The sequence below is a fragment of the Athalia rosae genome, chromosome 3, assembly GCF_917208135.1.
Source record: "Athalia rosae chromosome 3, iyAthRosa1.1, whole genome shotgun sequence".
In the NCBI taxonomy this organism is placed as follows: Eukaryota; Metazoa; Arthropoda; class Insecta; order Hymenoptera; family Athaliidae; genus Athalia; species Athalia rosae.
Genome location: NC_064028.1, coordinates 11,327,644 through 11,340,951, shown reverse-complemented (window position 1 = coordinate 11,340,951; position 13,308 = coordinate 11,327,644). Strand labels below are relative to the sequence as shown.

Below are 13,308 nucleotides of genomic sequence, written 5' to 3'. Positions count from 1 at the left end.
GATACCGAACAGTTTTGTTCAATCCCGCTCCACACTATACATATGTATAATACTTTTATTGGAGAAATACTCTGAGCTCAATAATGGAAAAATGTCAGTGAACTATGTTTTAGATCCGATATGCAATTAGACTCTTTCCAGAGTTTAAAGATTTCCTCGGATAATTACCAGTTGGAACGCGTTCAACTTTCGAATCAAATGGGGATATCGCTGTGTGCCATAATAATTCCGATCAATAATTGAAAGCGTTGCCCATATCGACTAGTCGACCTAACGACCTCAGAATCCGTCAACAACTGCACGCACTATCGGGCAAGTACTTTCGATATCTTCAATTTCTCCGGTTCCCCGGTCATTGCATCACTGCCAGGACCACAATATACAATAGTCGAGAGGATGAGAAAAAGGTAGTATGAAAATATTTCGGTTTTCCTAAAACATTTCAATAAAATTCTGAGTGTTTGTACAAACTTTATTTATTCATTTACCCAAGCAGATTTGTAACTACCAAAATTTTATCGTTCGTAAAATACCATGACGCCGTTCCACTTGACCACATTTTTTACCTGATCATTGAATTGAATGCATATATCAAGTCGGTAATCATTTCGCCGCAGTTTGGGCCGTGAACTTCTGCAACCGTCTTCTTCTAACTATCTCTTGTTCATCATTAGGTCGTATAGTAGCTCTGGAGGTTGATGGAGCTGCCGAATCCTCGCTTCCCGTCGATGTGCTACCACTAGGCAAAGATTCACCAGAGCGACTAATTTGCTCCTCACAGTTATTCGAAGTTACATTCTTCTTTGCTGACATGACTTCCTCTGTCGCTTTTACATTCTGCATCTGAGTTGCAGGTCCAACGTTTGGCACGGGAATACTACAGAGTTGAGAAATGATTCCGAAATTTGAGTATCTGGGTATGAGACTTTTAGGAATATTTATCAGAGCTCAAATTCAAAAACTTTGATACTAATATTGATTAAATTTTTGTTTTACTTTGCCGTAGCAGCTACAGTCTGATAGTGGCTCATCATAGCATTGGCAGCATCGAGAAGAAGCTGAACTCTTTGGAGCATTTGAATTCTTGTTTCAACAGCCTGACGCATGTTGCCTTCCATTGCCCGAAGCTCCTCGTCGGTAAGAGTAGTCAAGTTTGGTGGTGGTGTAGGTAACGGAGGGAGATGTACAATAGAAGGAAATGGAGGGACAAAAAGTGGAACGCTACCTGGAGGAATGGATTGAAATGGGGGAAGGCCAATGTTAGGATTAATGTTTGGCCCCGAAGGCTGATGGGTCTCACCCTGCTGCGGCTGTTGAATACCCGCCCAGAATCCAGCTGGCATTTGAAACGGTTGGTCAGCTTCAAGTGAATCACATATTAAGGTATTGAAAATTTGCAAACAGATGAGATTTTGAAAGAGCTACTTTCCAGGTGCTGTATCGATTCCAGAGATATAAGAATCAATTAATTAAACAGTACGAATTACCTTGCTGGTTAGCGCCTGGTGCCTGCGCGACTTGAGGGGCTTGGTGACCTGGCGCTTGAGCTGGATTCTGAGCCCTTGATCCAGGGTTACTAGGTGTGGGCCTGAGAATATTCAATCTGCAAGTCGGACAAGTCTGCTGCCGTTGGAACCATGATCTTAGACATGCGGTGTGAAAAATGTGATTGCATGGCAATTTTTTACTCGCCGTAAACATCTCCTCCCTGAAATCAAATAACATACCACATATAACCTTATAGTATTCAAGGACAGATTTCAATCTATTTCGGAGATGTTTCTCTGACCTGCAAATAATGCAAACATTGTCCGCGGCAGCCAATTCCTCTGGCGTTGCATCAGGGTACAAAGTATTCATATTTCTGATTGCTCTCCTGGACATGACAACGTCATGGAATGCCTTTTTAAAATTGCGCATCGTGTAGTACATAGGACGAAATGCAAACAGTGGCAACGTATATATCCTGACCATTATTGTCACAAATGCAACGTACAAGATGACCTGAAAAAGATGTGACGTTTTGTTTGTAACCAAAAATAGCCAGTGATTCGGCTCCCACCTTCAGAAGACCGATTATGAGTTCGGTGTAGAGTAGAAATACTGCTTTATTGTCCCATGGATTTTCACTTTGCAGGTCGATCATATGGAGCATATATTTCACAGTAATGTTGAGGACAACAGTAAGCAGTATGGCGTATTCGAATCCAAATACGAGCTGTACAGAGGCACCTTTAGTCAGTGTTGAAACATAGGCGTACTCAATCATGATCATATTTGTTGAAAATAATAGTCCCAATAAACTCAAAACTCTCAGATGGAAAAGCCATGTGATGACCGGACTCCTTTCCATCTGAAATATCAGTAGTGGATTATTAATTAAATTGACCTGAACTTTTATTGGATCAGGTGCATGTCTTATGCGACAATGCATCTATTGTTCAGTAGTTGTCAAAATTTGCTACTATTCTACTAAACTTTGAACACTGTATTTTCCTTACAAAGTCGACTCTATCTTCGGCAAGCCAATGAAACGATTTCAAAAACAGCAAAAGTGTAAATAAAGCAATGAACTTTGGACTGAAGTCATCTCTAAAAACTGTAAATGCAAGACAGGTCTCAGTCACCGCATACCATGCTCTCTCGACCAGGTGCTATAAAAAATAAAAGTAATTTACAATTTTTATCTACTATTTTTGTAACATCAAAAATGCCTTACGCACTCTTGTTATGTTCATGAACATACCTCAAGTTCAGCTGCACGCAGATTTCCAAAGAATATTTTACGGAGGAAAGTATTCATCATAAAAACCAATATCAGGCCCTGCACATAGATCACCTAAAATCAAATAATGGTATTACGTATTCGTGTTGTGGTAATCTCAAACTGAAAATTAAAAAATTGAAAGAATAATGACTACTGCAAAAAATCACTTTCCTACACTCGCAGATTTGCCAAATCTAAATACGTATGTGAATTGCCTCAGGTAGGCTGAGGGCAAGAGGGAATTAGGACGGTCTATATCAGCTTTGTATCGTAGAATGAATTGCTATGCCGAAGTCGAAGAATAATAATATAATTTCGTATCAGATAATAACTTACTGCCATACTGGGGTTGGACTTGGTTATGTAGACGACTGATGGATAGAATTGTTTCTTCTGATAATACGCATTTCCAATAACAGCGCAGGTTAACGCTACGCTGAATAATGTAATACCGACGGTTCTCATTTTAACGAGATAGTTATCGCCTGTCTAGAGGCTTGGTAGCCTTTGAGAGATGATTTGATACTTCTTACTGGCTATTATTGACAATTATGAACACGTAAAATACTGTTTACGCGTCGAACGTTCGTGCCCGCAGGCTCTGTGCGTGCCATTCGTATATGTATACATGCATTTTACCTTCACATGAAGAGTCGGAACGGAAAGACTGAACGTAGTGCAGACGACTTCTAGTGACTTTTGAATTCCGTTCTGTGAAAAAATTTTCTCTGGATTCTCGAAACAAATTTGCGCGTAAGGACGGAACGGAATAGGGATATTTTTTGAGAATGCAATTTGCATTATATTTCAAGCGAAATCACATAGCTATATGTGATTAAATCGTATTTATGCCAAATATATGATTTATGTAATTATCTGTGAGACCCACTTATAATTACTGATAAGATTCTGTTATTTCATAAAATAAAATACGACCACATCCAATCCGTTCCGTCCTTCCGTGGAAATTCGTTTCATGGGGATCCAGAGTTAATATTCTTCAAACGAGAAATTTCGCGCAGCAGTCTAAACATAGCTACTTCTATTTGGCCTCTCATCTGCCCAGATTAGACCTTTTCTAATCCCAATCGTTTGTAGTTCGTTTGTAGATGATTGTAGTGCTGATTCCGACGTTTATTAGTTAATCATTCGTTAATAATAACGAAAACAAAATCGCCTAGGGAATTTGGGAAAAAGTGCGGACTCGGCTACACGCTAATTCAAGTCATGTTCAAGCGAACGAAGTTGGCAAATCTGATGTCAACAAATTATTAATAACGTATGTTGTTATTTTCGTTATTGTCGTTATTTGCACGTTGCACGCCAATCCTGTAACCGTTTCAGTCAACTGCAGTCAACTCTGTAACTGAGTAAACACGTTTAAACACGTTTAAACAGGTAAAAGCTTTGTAAAAGTCGATAGCAATGAATATCGATTATTGGTTGGCAGCACTTGCTATCTTAAAGTGGGTTTCTCAAAATCTTCGGGATGGGTGCACTTAAAGTGCGCTGTAGACCAGTAGCGGGATTCTGTACACTACCAACGAATTCGTTGATCTTAACGCTTGGAGGCTCTGGTCCGCGAATCCCACACGCACGGGTAGCTTGGCAGTGTGGGTGAGTTTGACCTGTAGTCGTAGGTGTGATACCGCACGACGGTCGAGAGATGAGATCCTTGCCCGCGCTGCTATGTCTAGTTCGCAAGTCCAAGAACGTGAAAATTCTTATTACTGCGGATTAAAATAGATGCTAGAGCTCATTGGATTTTTAATGACATCTGCAAAAACATGAAAAAATGTGAAACACACACATAAACAATTACAAAGGTCATAAACAATCAAAATTTCCAGAAAACAGGTCCATCAGTTTTTTTGCAAATTACTCAAAAAACATCAACGTTGGAGAAATTTCGGAAAAAAATTTCTTGAAGAGGAGGAAGTTTACAACAAAAAAATGTCTACTCCTGGAACTTCATTTCTATCATTAATACTTTTCATTTAATGTGAAAAATAGGGCTCCGCCTGGTGAACGCTGTGCCGTATCGCTGGTTTGAAACCGGTCGTTGCACGTAATTGTTAAATAAGTAATTTTTTTTAAATTTTCGTTTACATTCCAAGTCGGATGATTGTCATACAAGAGCTCCTCTAATTTCGCTTCCTGGAGACCTCTTGATACTATACTTAATGAGGTCATCAACTTGGTGTTTTTTTAATTGTGATAATCTATTCTTTTAATTCATATTGACTTTGTTTCATGGATGAATAATTTATTACAAACAATCGTCGGATGTGTTGACATTTTGTTGGTATGGCAGACGAAATATCTTGTCAACTATGAACAAGATTAGTGGTCGATAGTCTACGGCAATGCAGCCCTTCTTGTACAGGATCCAGGAAAGAGGGGAAGACTTGTCATAAAGTTCAATATTTGTATATATTATATAAATGTAATTCTGATTACCAATAAATCGTATACATAATTGCATGAAGAATTCATTAATCCAAATCTGTCCATGCCCAATACAAAAATAACATAGGTGGTCGTAGAGACCACTGAAATAGAGATATACCCTTTATTGACTGTCAGTAAAGGGTACGAGCGCCTCTCGGTGCTTGGTTCCGGAACCTTTCTTCCCCTGCTGTTTTAGGTTGCTCAAACCCCTCGCCGGTGGCTTCACCTCTATACCTATCTACACTCAACGCCGTCACATGTGTTGACGCAAGCAAACTTTTGTAAATTAAACAGCAGTCAAAAATATTATTGCTTCTGATGGTGATCACTATGGACTCGATCGAGTAAGTATTCGACAATTGAGAGGCTTATGATTACGTGTTAATTTCCAAATATTCTTCGATTATTCACTCAAGAATTATAGCCTACTGTTAATCGAACGTAACCTAATATCTCAAAAACAATAGGCTTGTTGTAACAACGTTGTCATGAATTATAACAATTTTTTTGCTACCAGTTCGGTGAAAACAATTGACCCTACGTTTTGGAAAAGCAATAGACTCGCCAGCTTTGACAATTGGCCATTTCAGTCTGATTGTACTTGTACTCCTGAGCGAATGGCAGCAGCTGGATTTGTACTGATCGGCGATAAAGACGAGCCTGATCTAGTTGGGTGTTTTATATGTGGAAAACAACTTGACGAATGGGACTCGAATGACAATCCATGGTAGGCAAGAAACAAGTTTTTTTTTCTTCTGTACAAGGTAATTGTTTTGCTACTCGAACTTCTTACTTATTCCTTGAAATAATATTTGTTGGAAATTCTCAGGAGCGAACACGTCAAGCATGTGCCATCTTGTGCATACGTGGAGTTGGGAAAGCAGAATGAACTTGATTGTACAGTTGCAGAATTATTCACCTTGCTTAAAACATTTGTTAAAAAATACTTGGTGAGTTAATCATTTTTATCAGAAAACAAGTATTGTAAGTACCCAGCTTATTGTTAGTCCTCGGAATGCAAGAGCTTGTCAAAAAAACAATAATACTTCCTCACTTTTACTCTATGAAATTTCGTGTCTGTTCTGAAGAATACATTCTTCATTTTCAGAGACGAAAATTGAAGCTGGCGATTCATGAATACAAGAAAGAAGTTAGTAAACTCACTGGTCAGAGACCTCATAATAATCAGAAGAAAATTCGAAAAAGTCGTCAAATATCAACTAGCCGCTCTGCTACGTAGGTCTGAAATGCGGAATATCCTCATCCTGTACATAATACCATGAATTTTTTTTATCTCGCATTCGTAATAATTTGTAATATAAGTGTTTTTTTTTTACTATTATCGGCAACAATAATGAATATAGTTTTCAATGAGCAATATTTCATATCTGAACAATATCAACGAATTGTAGGTCTGAATTCGTTGACAATATCTTGTTCATTTCTAACTCACTGTGCTATATAATGACTATGGTTACATCTCTGCATGCCTTTTGAGAATCTCATTTCAAAAATTTTCGATAAAATAAATTAACAACTGCGAAAATAATAGAAAAGACGAGATTTATTTTCCTGAAAATGTACAACTCCAGTCATTACAGTCATTATCCACTATTCTGCTATATCTAATTTATTTTCTCTCCTGCTAAATTTTCTTTTCTTTATTATAACATTCTGCATAATAGAAACCTAATTTTCACAAACCGCGTTCAGATTTCGTATCCAGTCAAGTTTAAATGACTAATGCTTATATACGAATAAAAAAATATACCTACATGAGATGGGCCGCTGCAGAATATGCTCGTAAAAAAATTCAGGAAATTAATTGACCACCTTTTAAGTATTCGTCTATCAATAATTTACCAGGGACTCCAAGAGATTTGAATAGTTATTCCCTATTCTTAAGCACAGCATACCAGATGCTGATATCTCCTTTTTTCAAACTCTATAATGTTGTGGACTTCACTTCTTTCGGTTTGTGTTAACTGTTTTTGTAACAGCTGAAAATCCGTCGACAAATTTAGTTCTGAATAAAACGTTTGCGTTGTTAAACATCCCATCTTTCAACGATACTATTATGAACTGAGATTTTGTAAAGTGTCGCTTCAACATAGTTCCTATATTTTGAGTATGCGATAAATCTAGGGCTGCATCAACCTCGTCCAAGATGTAAAGAGGCGCGGGCTTAAACCGCAACATAGCTAATATAAGCGATAAGGCGATCAGGGACCTCTGACCTCCGGAAAGTTCACTAAGAGATTCTTTCCAGATACCAGAAAACCCAATTTTTACTTCCAATCCATCTAGGAATGTTTTGTTATCTGGTGGCTGAAGCTTAGCATCTGCTCCGGGCAAAAGACTGCTGAATATTGATCCAAAATCCTTGTTCACCTGATAAAAGAAAGACACGTTTATCAGTATTTCATAGACTACTGATGGCGCCCACTCATGTATTATTTTGATTACCTGTTTACAAGCCTCGGACAAAATTTCCTTCTTTCTTTTGTCAAGTTCTTTGATCGTCTCGAGTATTTTGCTTCTGTCACTTTCAACGATTTTTTTTTTTTTCATAAGGCTATTAAACTCCTCTTCTTCTCTACCCAGAAGATCCATAGCTCGACTATTTATATTACGACTCAATTTATCGTGCTCATTTTCCAGCTGTTTTATTCTGTGGCCCATTTCTGCTGGCGCATTTGCTTCGAAATCGTATATACCACCTTTAAATAAAAAGTTGTGAAAAATCAGAATAGAAGGTAGGTGTTGTGTTACCTACGCAAAACGAGATTCTGATACAGTTCAGAATATTTCCTATTCATATTTATTTTATTTACCTGATTTCCCGAAATAGGCCTTATCTTTTTCGATCCAATCGTATTTTTTCAATAACTCTTTGATCTTAGCCTGGCTATCAGTGGCACTACTTTCAATAGTGGCCATTTCATGTTTTAATTTCATTATTTCCAGTTCGGACTCTGTTCTCTGCTTAGCGATTTCTTCTTTCCTAGCCAAAAGTTTTTGGATTTCTTTATTCTTTTTATTAATAATTTCTTTCTTTGCTTTCAAATCTGCTTGTACTTGTTTCACTTTATGTTTTGTAGCCTTTAAACTTTCGTCACATGCAACCTTTGACTCTTTGAGAACGCAAAGCTTTTCTTGCGCAGTGTTTATCTGTTCTTTACCAGCCTCAATGGCTCTCTCCAATTCCTGGATCTCCAGATTCAGTGTCTCCGATTCTTGTTCACGCTTTTGCCACTGGTCTTTACTGTTCGTTGACCTCTTTTTCAATTCTTTCATCTCCGCTTCAACAGTCTTTAATTGCCGCTGACGAATATTTGCCGAGTCTTTCAACTGCTCTTCAATTTCTTTCGCAAATTTTCCACTTTCTGCTTCCAACTGCTTTGCCTCTACTAAAGCTTGTTTCATTTCCTTTATCGTAGACTTCAGAACTTCTACCTGTAAACCAAAAATGAAGAGTCACGCAGTAATCCTCAGAATGAAATTTTGAACTGGAGCTAACAAATTTCGTGAATATCAACCTCTTCTTGAAGTTTGTGGTGTGAAGTTTGCTGCAACCTTTTACGCACTAATTCAACCTCATGATTTTTGAGGTCAAACTGTTGTTTCAAAGTCTGGAACTTGGCTGCAGCCGCAGCGCTATTGGCAATGGTTTGATTAATTTCTGCAAGACTTTTCTGTGCACGTGTAAGCTTATCTTGTGTGGCTTTGAGCTCAGCAAGTTGTATCAGTAAGGACCCAGCCTTGGAGGTAGCACCTCCGCTGAGAGTTCCTGCAGGATCTACAACGTCCCCGTCTAAGGTCACGCATTTTTTCATTATCCGTTCATGAAAAGTTACTTTCATGGCGGTCTCCATATCTTTGCATACAAAAACTTGACCGAATATTGAGTTCATCGCTGGTGTAAGCTCATTGGAAAAATCTATGAGTGATAATGCGGGGCGTACATTTTCCTGCCCACCTATATCCTGGGCCAATTTTATCGTTCTTGGGTCCATTGATTTACTGCTTATTTTATTCAACGGTATTATTGTCACTCGTTGTTGTAATTGCCCCTTCTGCAGCAAGATTTTACTCGTTCTTTCCGTATCCACTATCACGTTGAAAAGCTAAATGTAAGAGCGAAATATTACCACAAATATATTTTTATTAGTAATTCCAGTAAGGAAATTTGGAAATGTACCCGGCCCCCAGCAGCAACTTCGAGAGCAGATGCAGCACCTGGATCTTTCACTGTAAGCAATTTGCAGACCAGACCTTTGACAAATTCCCTGTTGAAGTTGGGTTCTGGATCTTGGTATCGAAATCTCAGCTGCGGATGCCTGGCCTCCAAGTTATCCACATGTCCCTTGAGTTCCCTCACTTTTGCAGCTAAGAGCCTTGCCTCCTCTTGAAGATTTTCACTTGACCCTTCGGTATAGTTGAGTTTTGTCAGATCATTTTCAAGGTTCTTCAATTCCTGTTCGATGTTCTCCAAATTTCTGTTGTCCTGTTTATATTGATTATCAGTGCTCCGCATATCAGTCTGCTTCTTTGCTAACTGTTCTTCGCTATGTTTTATTGTCATTTCGTACTGTTTTACTTCTGTTTGAGATTTTGCATGGTTCTGTTTTTCTGTCATTAATTGCTGCTCCAAAGTTGCATTCTCTCCATCTTTGCTGAGTAGTAAACCAGAGCTAACTTTTTCATAACGTTCTTGAGCGGCAAGATATGCCGCGGTATCTTGCTCGCACTTTTCCTTTAGAGTTTTGAATAATTCTCCTATATTTTCAAATTCCTTTTTCTTCAGCCGAAATGCAGCCTCGTCCTCTTTTAAATTCGTGTTCAATTGAGAAATCAACTTCTCCTCAGCATCTATATTTTCTGTATTACCATTTATTTCCGCCATAAGCATATGCTCCTCCTTTTCTGCCTTTTTTAATTCAGCCTCTACCTGCTCCAACTCACCTGTTTCTTCCTATAATGAAAGCACAAGCGTAATCAAGATTAAGTGGATCTTAAACTTCTGTTACAACAAACTCACTGCCTCCCTATCTTTCTGCATCTGGACAATTGATTTTTCAATATCACCAATTTCCTGCTCTCCATTAGTAATGCATTGTGTCTTCTTAGCCATTGCATCTTTAATCTTCTCAATCTCTGCTTTTGTGTTTGTAATCTTCTCCAAAATCGTTACATATTTCCAAGCTATATAAATCCTCTGTCGCTGTTCTAGCTCCCTCTCTATTCTCTGGAAATCGAGATACTGCGATCTCTGATCTTTGAGTTTTCTTAGTCGAGGCTCTAACACCTCTTTGATTATCTAAAAATAGTTGAAAAGAAGTGAGGAATATTTTCAGATAACTGTAAATGACAAAGTTGTTTGGTTTGGGCAACTTACCGTTGCAATTTCTTTGAGCTTTGTATCTTTTTTCTCTATAGTCTTCAGTGCGAACTGTCTTTTATGCTCGTATAAACTAGTACCTGCAGCTTCTTCTATCATAGACAAAATCTCATGGGGTTTCATATTTAAAACTTTGGTGATCCTTCCTTGCATTATCAAGAAGTGTGGATTATTCACATTCAGTTGTACAGAACAAAACATATCATGGGTTCTTTTGTTTTGTACGGTCTTACCGTTGATCAGGTACTTATTTTTACCACCTATTTGCACTTGACGAGTCACCGTTATTTCTTGGTAGTCCTCGTACCCCATTGGAGATGCACTAGGATCACGATTATCGAACTTTATCGTGACACTAGCAATTGTAACTCCTGCCTGACCGGATTTGTAGACCAAATCTTGTAGCGAATTTGCTCGAATCTAATTTGGGAGGTGAGGATTGAAAAAAAAACCACAAAAATTTACATTGTTCGTGACAAATTTACATTGTTTAACCCGTGATTGTTACTTGTTAAGATAACTGTCAAACTTGAAACGCTCGTGTTCAGCGTGAAAGCACGCGGCCAATCAGCAAATGGCAGCACTGACGAGAAATTTTCAAATAGCAAACAAAAACGGACGTTAGACTAGGTTAGGTTAGTCATATCATCAAATTACTGTGTAGAACGCTGGTTCAAGATATTATGTATTAAGAATGAATAACTATTACCTGTCCTAGATTCGTGATTCCTAGAACGAAACATATCGCGTCTAGGACGTTAGATTTCCCACTGCCGTTGAGTCCTGTTATAGCATTAAACTCCTTATCGAAACCATCTATTTCAACGCGTTTGCCGTACGATTTAAAACCATCTATGACCATAGATTTTATGTACATTGTGCAAAGATTGATAGATACCAAGAGCACAATGCAATAAATTAATCAACACTGTTCGTTGTTTATTAACAGAAAATTGAGGAATAACAACAACGCGGGAAAGGCTTGACGCCATATGCACGCTAGGATACTGAAGGAATGGCATTGGCCGTCGGCATTTCATCGAACCAATCACCGCCATCTCGTACGATTTGATCCCTATTTGATCCGTGCACCGTATGCTTACCTCGTATACGCTAAAATTTTAAATGATTCCTCTTTCTCAACTTTATGGTCTTCAGAATATCAATGTCCAATCCCTCTCGAATAAGTACGTAAGAGATTTGGAATAGGCCATGAATAATTATAGGCTGAGATAATTAGATAAACCCTTAGTCATTGCCTCGATGAATCCCAACCAGATCCTTTAGGAACTATGCAGTAAAACTGCTGATGAATGCAAACACATCCTTCTAATGTAATCGATATTTTACAATAAAGCTGTTTTGTAATGGCAGTAAATGAGTTTTTATTGCTATTTTATAGTTATTTTTACAACGCCCGCTCTGGAAGTTGACTTTTCCAGCGCTGTATGCCACCTTCGAAATACACAATAATCGCATACTTGACTATACATGTGTTTCATAAACGCACTTGTTCGGTTATAGCATTGAGTAACTATACTAGTAAGTATAGTTACTCAATGGTTATAGATCACATAACTGCACAGATTCCACCTAAACTATACTACCAACGAATTCAGACCTACATAGAAGTGTACTTCTATTGGCTGGGGTGATGCTTGACAGCTTGGGGTAATACGGCGTAGTACTTACCCCAGCCACTCTGTGTCGCCACTGCAATTTTAAGCGTGTGTAGCACACGGACGTACTCCTATATCATACACAAAGAGAGCATCCATAAGCACCGCCTCCTCCTTATTCTTTCTCTGTCGTAATCACGGAATCACATATATCCGTCTTACTGACCCACGTGAGCGCGAGATTGTTTTGTCATCGCGTTTTGCGGAGAGGGCCGTGTGCAATTTTATTACGCTTGGCGGGAACATTGTTCTGGATAAATCGGCGTTGGTTCTGCCAAGTTCTACGTACTTTTTACTAATTTTCAACAAATTATCAGTTTCTTTTCCTATCACTCCTATTTCTCCTTACACTCCTACAGACATGCCGCTGAATTTGTGTGCCTATAAAGGATGCACAAACTCCAAAAAGAAACGACCAGACCTATCCTTCCACCGTTTCCCTCGAGATGAATGCATGTGAGATATCCACTTCCATCGATCCTACTCATTTTTACCTCCTAAAATCTCCTAGCGACCTTTATCATCATCAGTTATGCATTTTTTTTAGCAATCTTGACACGGGCCTTGTGTTTTGTAAATGCTGAAGTCGATTCTTGTGTGATCGTAATTCCTTGAAAATAGTTTTTCGGCGGGAATTCACTGTCGTGAGAGATTCGGTATTTTCAGTAATGGGTCGGTCTTGGCGAGATAAAGGAATCGAGAATTTACTCGAAATTTATCTATTATAAGAACTTCACATTGTTTCTTCCGTAATTGTTTACTTTATCACCACATCCTCACAGGGAGTGAGGGTAGCAAAGACCATTAGGGCAACGAATTCAGACCTACTCTGAATTCGTTGATTAGGTGCCCGGCCCGTAGCCAAGTGGCCCGGTGCGCAAGCGCGTATTTCACCCTTGATGATCTCCTGGTTAGGGTGGGATTGTGTCTAGGCGCTTAAATACCGAGCGACTTCGAACTATAATTTAAGGACGTACGCTATTTAAGCGCCTACACACAATCCAGCCCTA

General features: G+C 38.7%; 3 protein-coding genes across 5 annotated transcripts; 1 reads left to right on the top strand and 2 right to left on the bottom strand.

Annotated features, from left to right (window-relative positions):
- Positions 1-451: 451 nt before the first annotated feature.
- Positions 452-3,425, bottom strand: LOC105690091 (E3 ubiquitin-protein ligase synoviolin A). Of its 3 annotated transcripts, none has more exons than XM_048651918.1 (8): positions 3,104-3,425; positions 2,747-2,839; positions 2,478-2,654; positions 2,063-2,353; positions 1,790-2,004; positions 1,488-1,708; positions 997-1,336; positions 452-877 (listed from the first exon to the last, which is right to left on the bottom strand). In XM_048651918.1, exons 1-8 carry the CDS (start codon positions 3,230-3,232, stop codon positions 604-606), a joined length of 1,740 nt encoding a protein of 579 aa, XP_048507875.1. In that variant the 5' UTR covers positions 3,233-3,425; the 3' UTR covers positions 452-603. The 3 variants fall into 3 exon arrangements, with proteins under 3 accessions (XP_048507875.1, XP_048507874.1, XP_012263039.2); XM_048651917.1 differs by having other exon boundaries at positions 997-1,360; positions 3,104-3,423; XM_012407616.3 differs by having other exon boundaries at positions 997-1,360; positions 2,502-2,654; positions 3,104-3,421.
- Positions 3,426-5,401: 1,976 nt separating this feature from the next.
- On the top strand, positions 5,402-6,767 carry LOC105690115 (baculoviral IAP repeat-containing protein 5-like). The gene is made up of 4 exons (XM_012407671.3): positions 5,402-5,562; positions 5,736-5,945; positions 6,048-6,168; positions 6,327-6,767. Exons 1-4 carry the CDS (start codon positions 5,537-5,539, stop codon positions 6,456-6,458), a joined length of 489 nt encoding a protein of 162 aa, XP_012263094.2. The 5' UTR covers positions 5,402-5,536; the 3' UTR covers positions 6,459-6,767.
- Positions 6,765-12,220, bottom strand: LOC105690114 (structural maintenance of chromosomes protein 2). Its single transcript, XM_048651904.1, has 8 exons — positions 11,329-12,220; positions 10,617-11,039; positions 10,260-10,538; positions 9,420-10,193; positions 8,758-9,345; positions 8,053-8,674; positions 7,685-7,938; positions 6,765-7,609 (listed from the first exon to the last, which is right to left on the bottom strand). Exons 1-8 carry the CDS (start codon positions 11,494-11,496, stop codon positions 7,181-7,183), a joined length of 3,537 nt encoding a protein of 1,178 aa, XP_048507861.1. The 5' UTR covers positions 11,497-12,220; the 3' UTR covers positions 6,765-7,180.
- Positions 12,221-13,308: the final 1,088 nt, after the last annotated feature.

Excerpts from the sequence above, each read along its gene's own strand:
- LOC105690115 (XM_012407671.3), top strand. The coding sequence starts at position 5,537 with ATGGTGATCACTATGGACTCGATCGA. Across the intron at positions 5,563-5,735 it reads ATCACTATGGACTCGATCGA|TTCGGTGAAAACAATTGACC; the intron begins GTAAGTATTCGA and ends TTTTGCTACCAG. Across the intron at positions 6,169-6,326 it reads CATTTGTTAAAAAATACTTG|AGACGAAAATTGAAGCTGGC; the intron begins GTGAGTTAATCA and ends CTTCATTTTCAG.
- LOC105690091 (XM_048651917.1), bottom strand. The coding sequence starts at position 3,232 with ATGAGAACCGTCGGTATTACATTATTCAGCGTAGCGTTAACCTGCGCT. Across the intron at positions 2,840-3,103 it reads AGTCCAACCCCAGTATGGCA|GTGATCTATGTGCAGGGCCT; the intron begins GTAAGTTATTAT and ends ATTTGATTTTAG. Across the intron at positions 2,354-2,477 it reads GGAAAATACAGTGTTCAAAG|ATGGAAAGGAGTCCGGTCAT; the intron begins TTTAGTAGAATA and ends CTGATATTTCAG.
- LOC105690114 (XM_048651904.1), bottom strand. The coding sequence starts at position 11,496 with ATGTACATAAAATCTATGGTCATAGATGGTTTTAAATCGTACGGCAAA. Across the intron at positions 11,040-11,328 it reads GAATCACGAATCTAGGACAG|ATTCGAGCAAATTCGCTACA; the intron begins GTAATAGTTATT and ends CTCCCAAATTAG. Across the intron at positions 8,675-8,757 it reads ACCACAAACTTCAAGAAGAG|GTAGAAGTTCTGAAGTCTAC; the intron begins GTTGATATTCAC and ends TTTGGTTTACAG.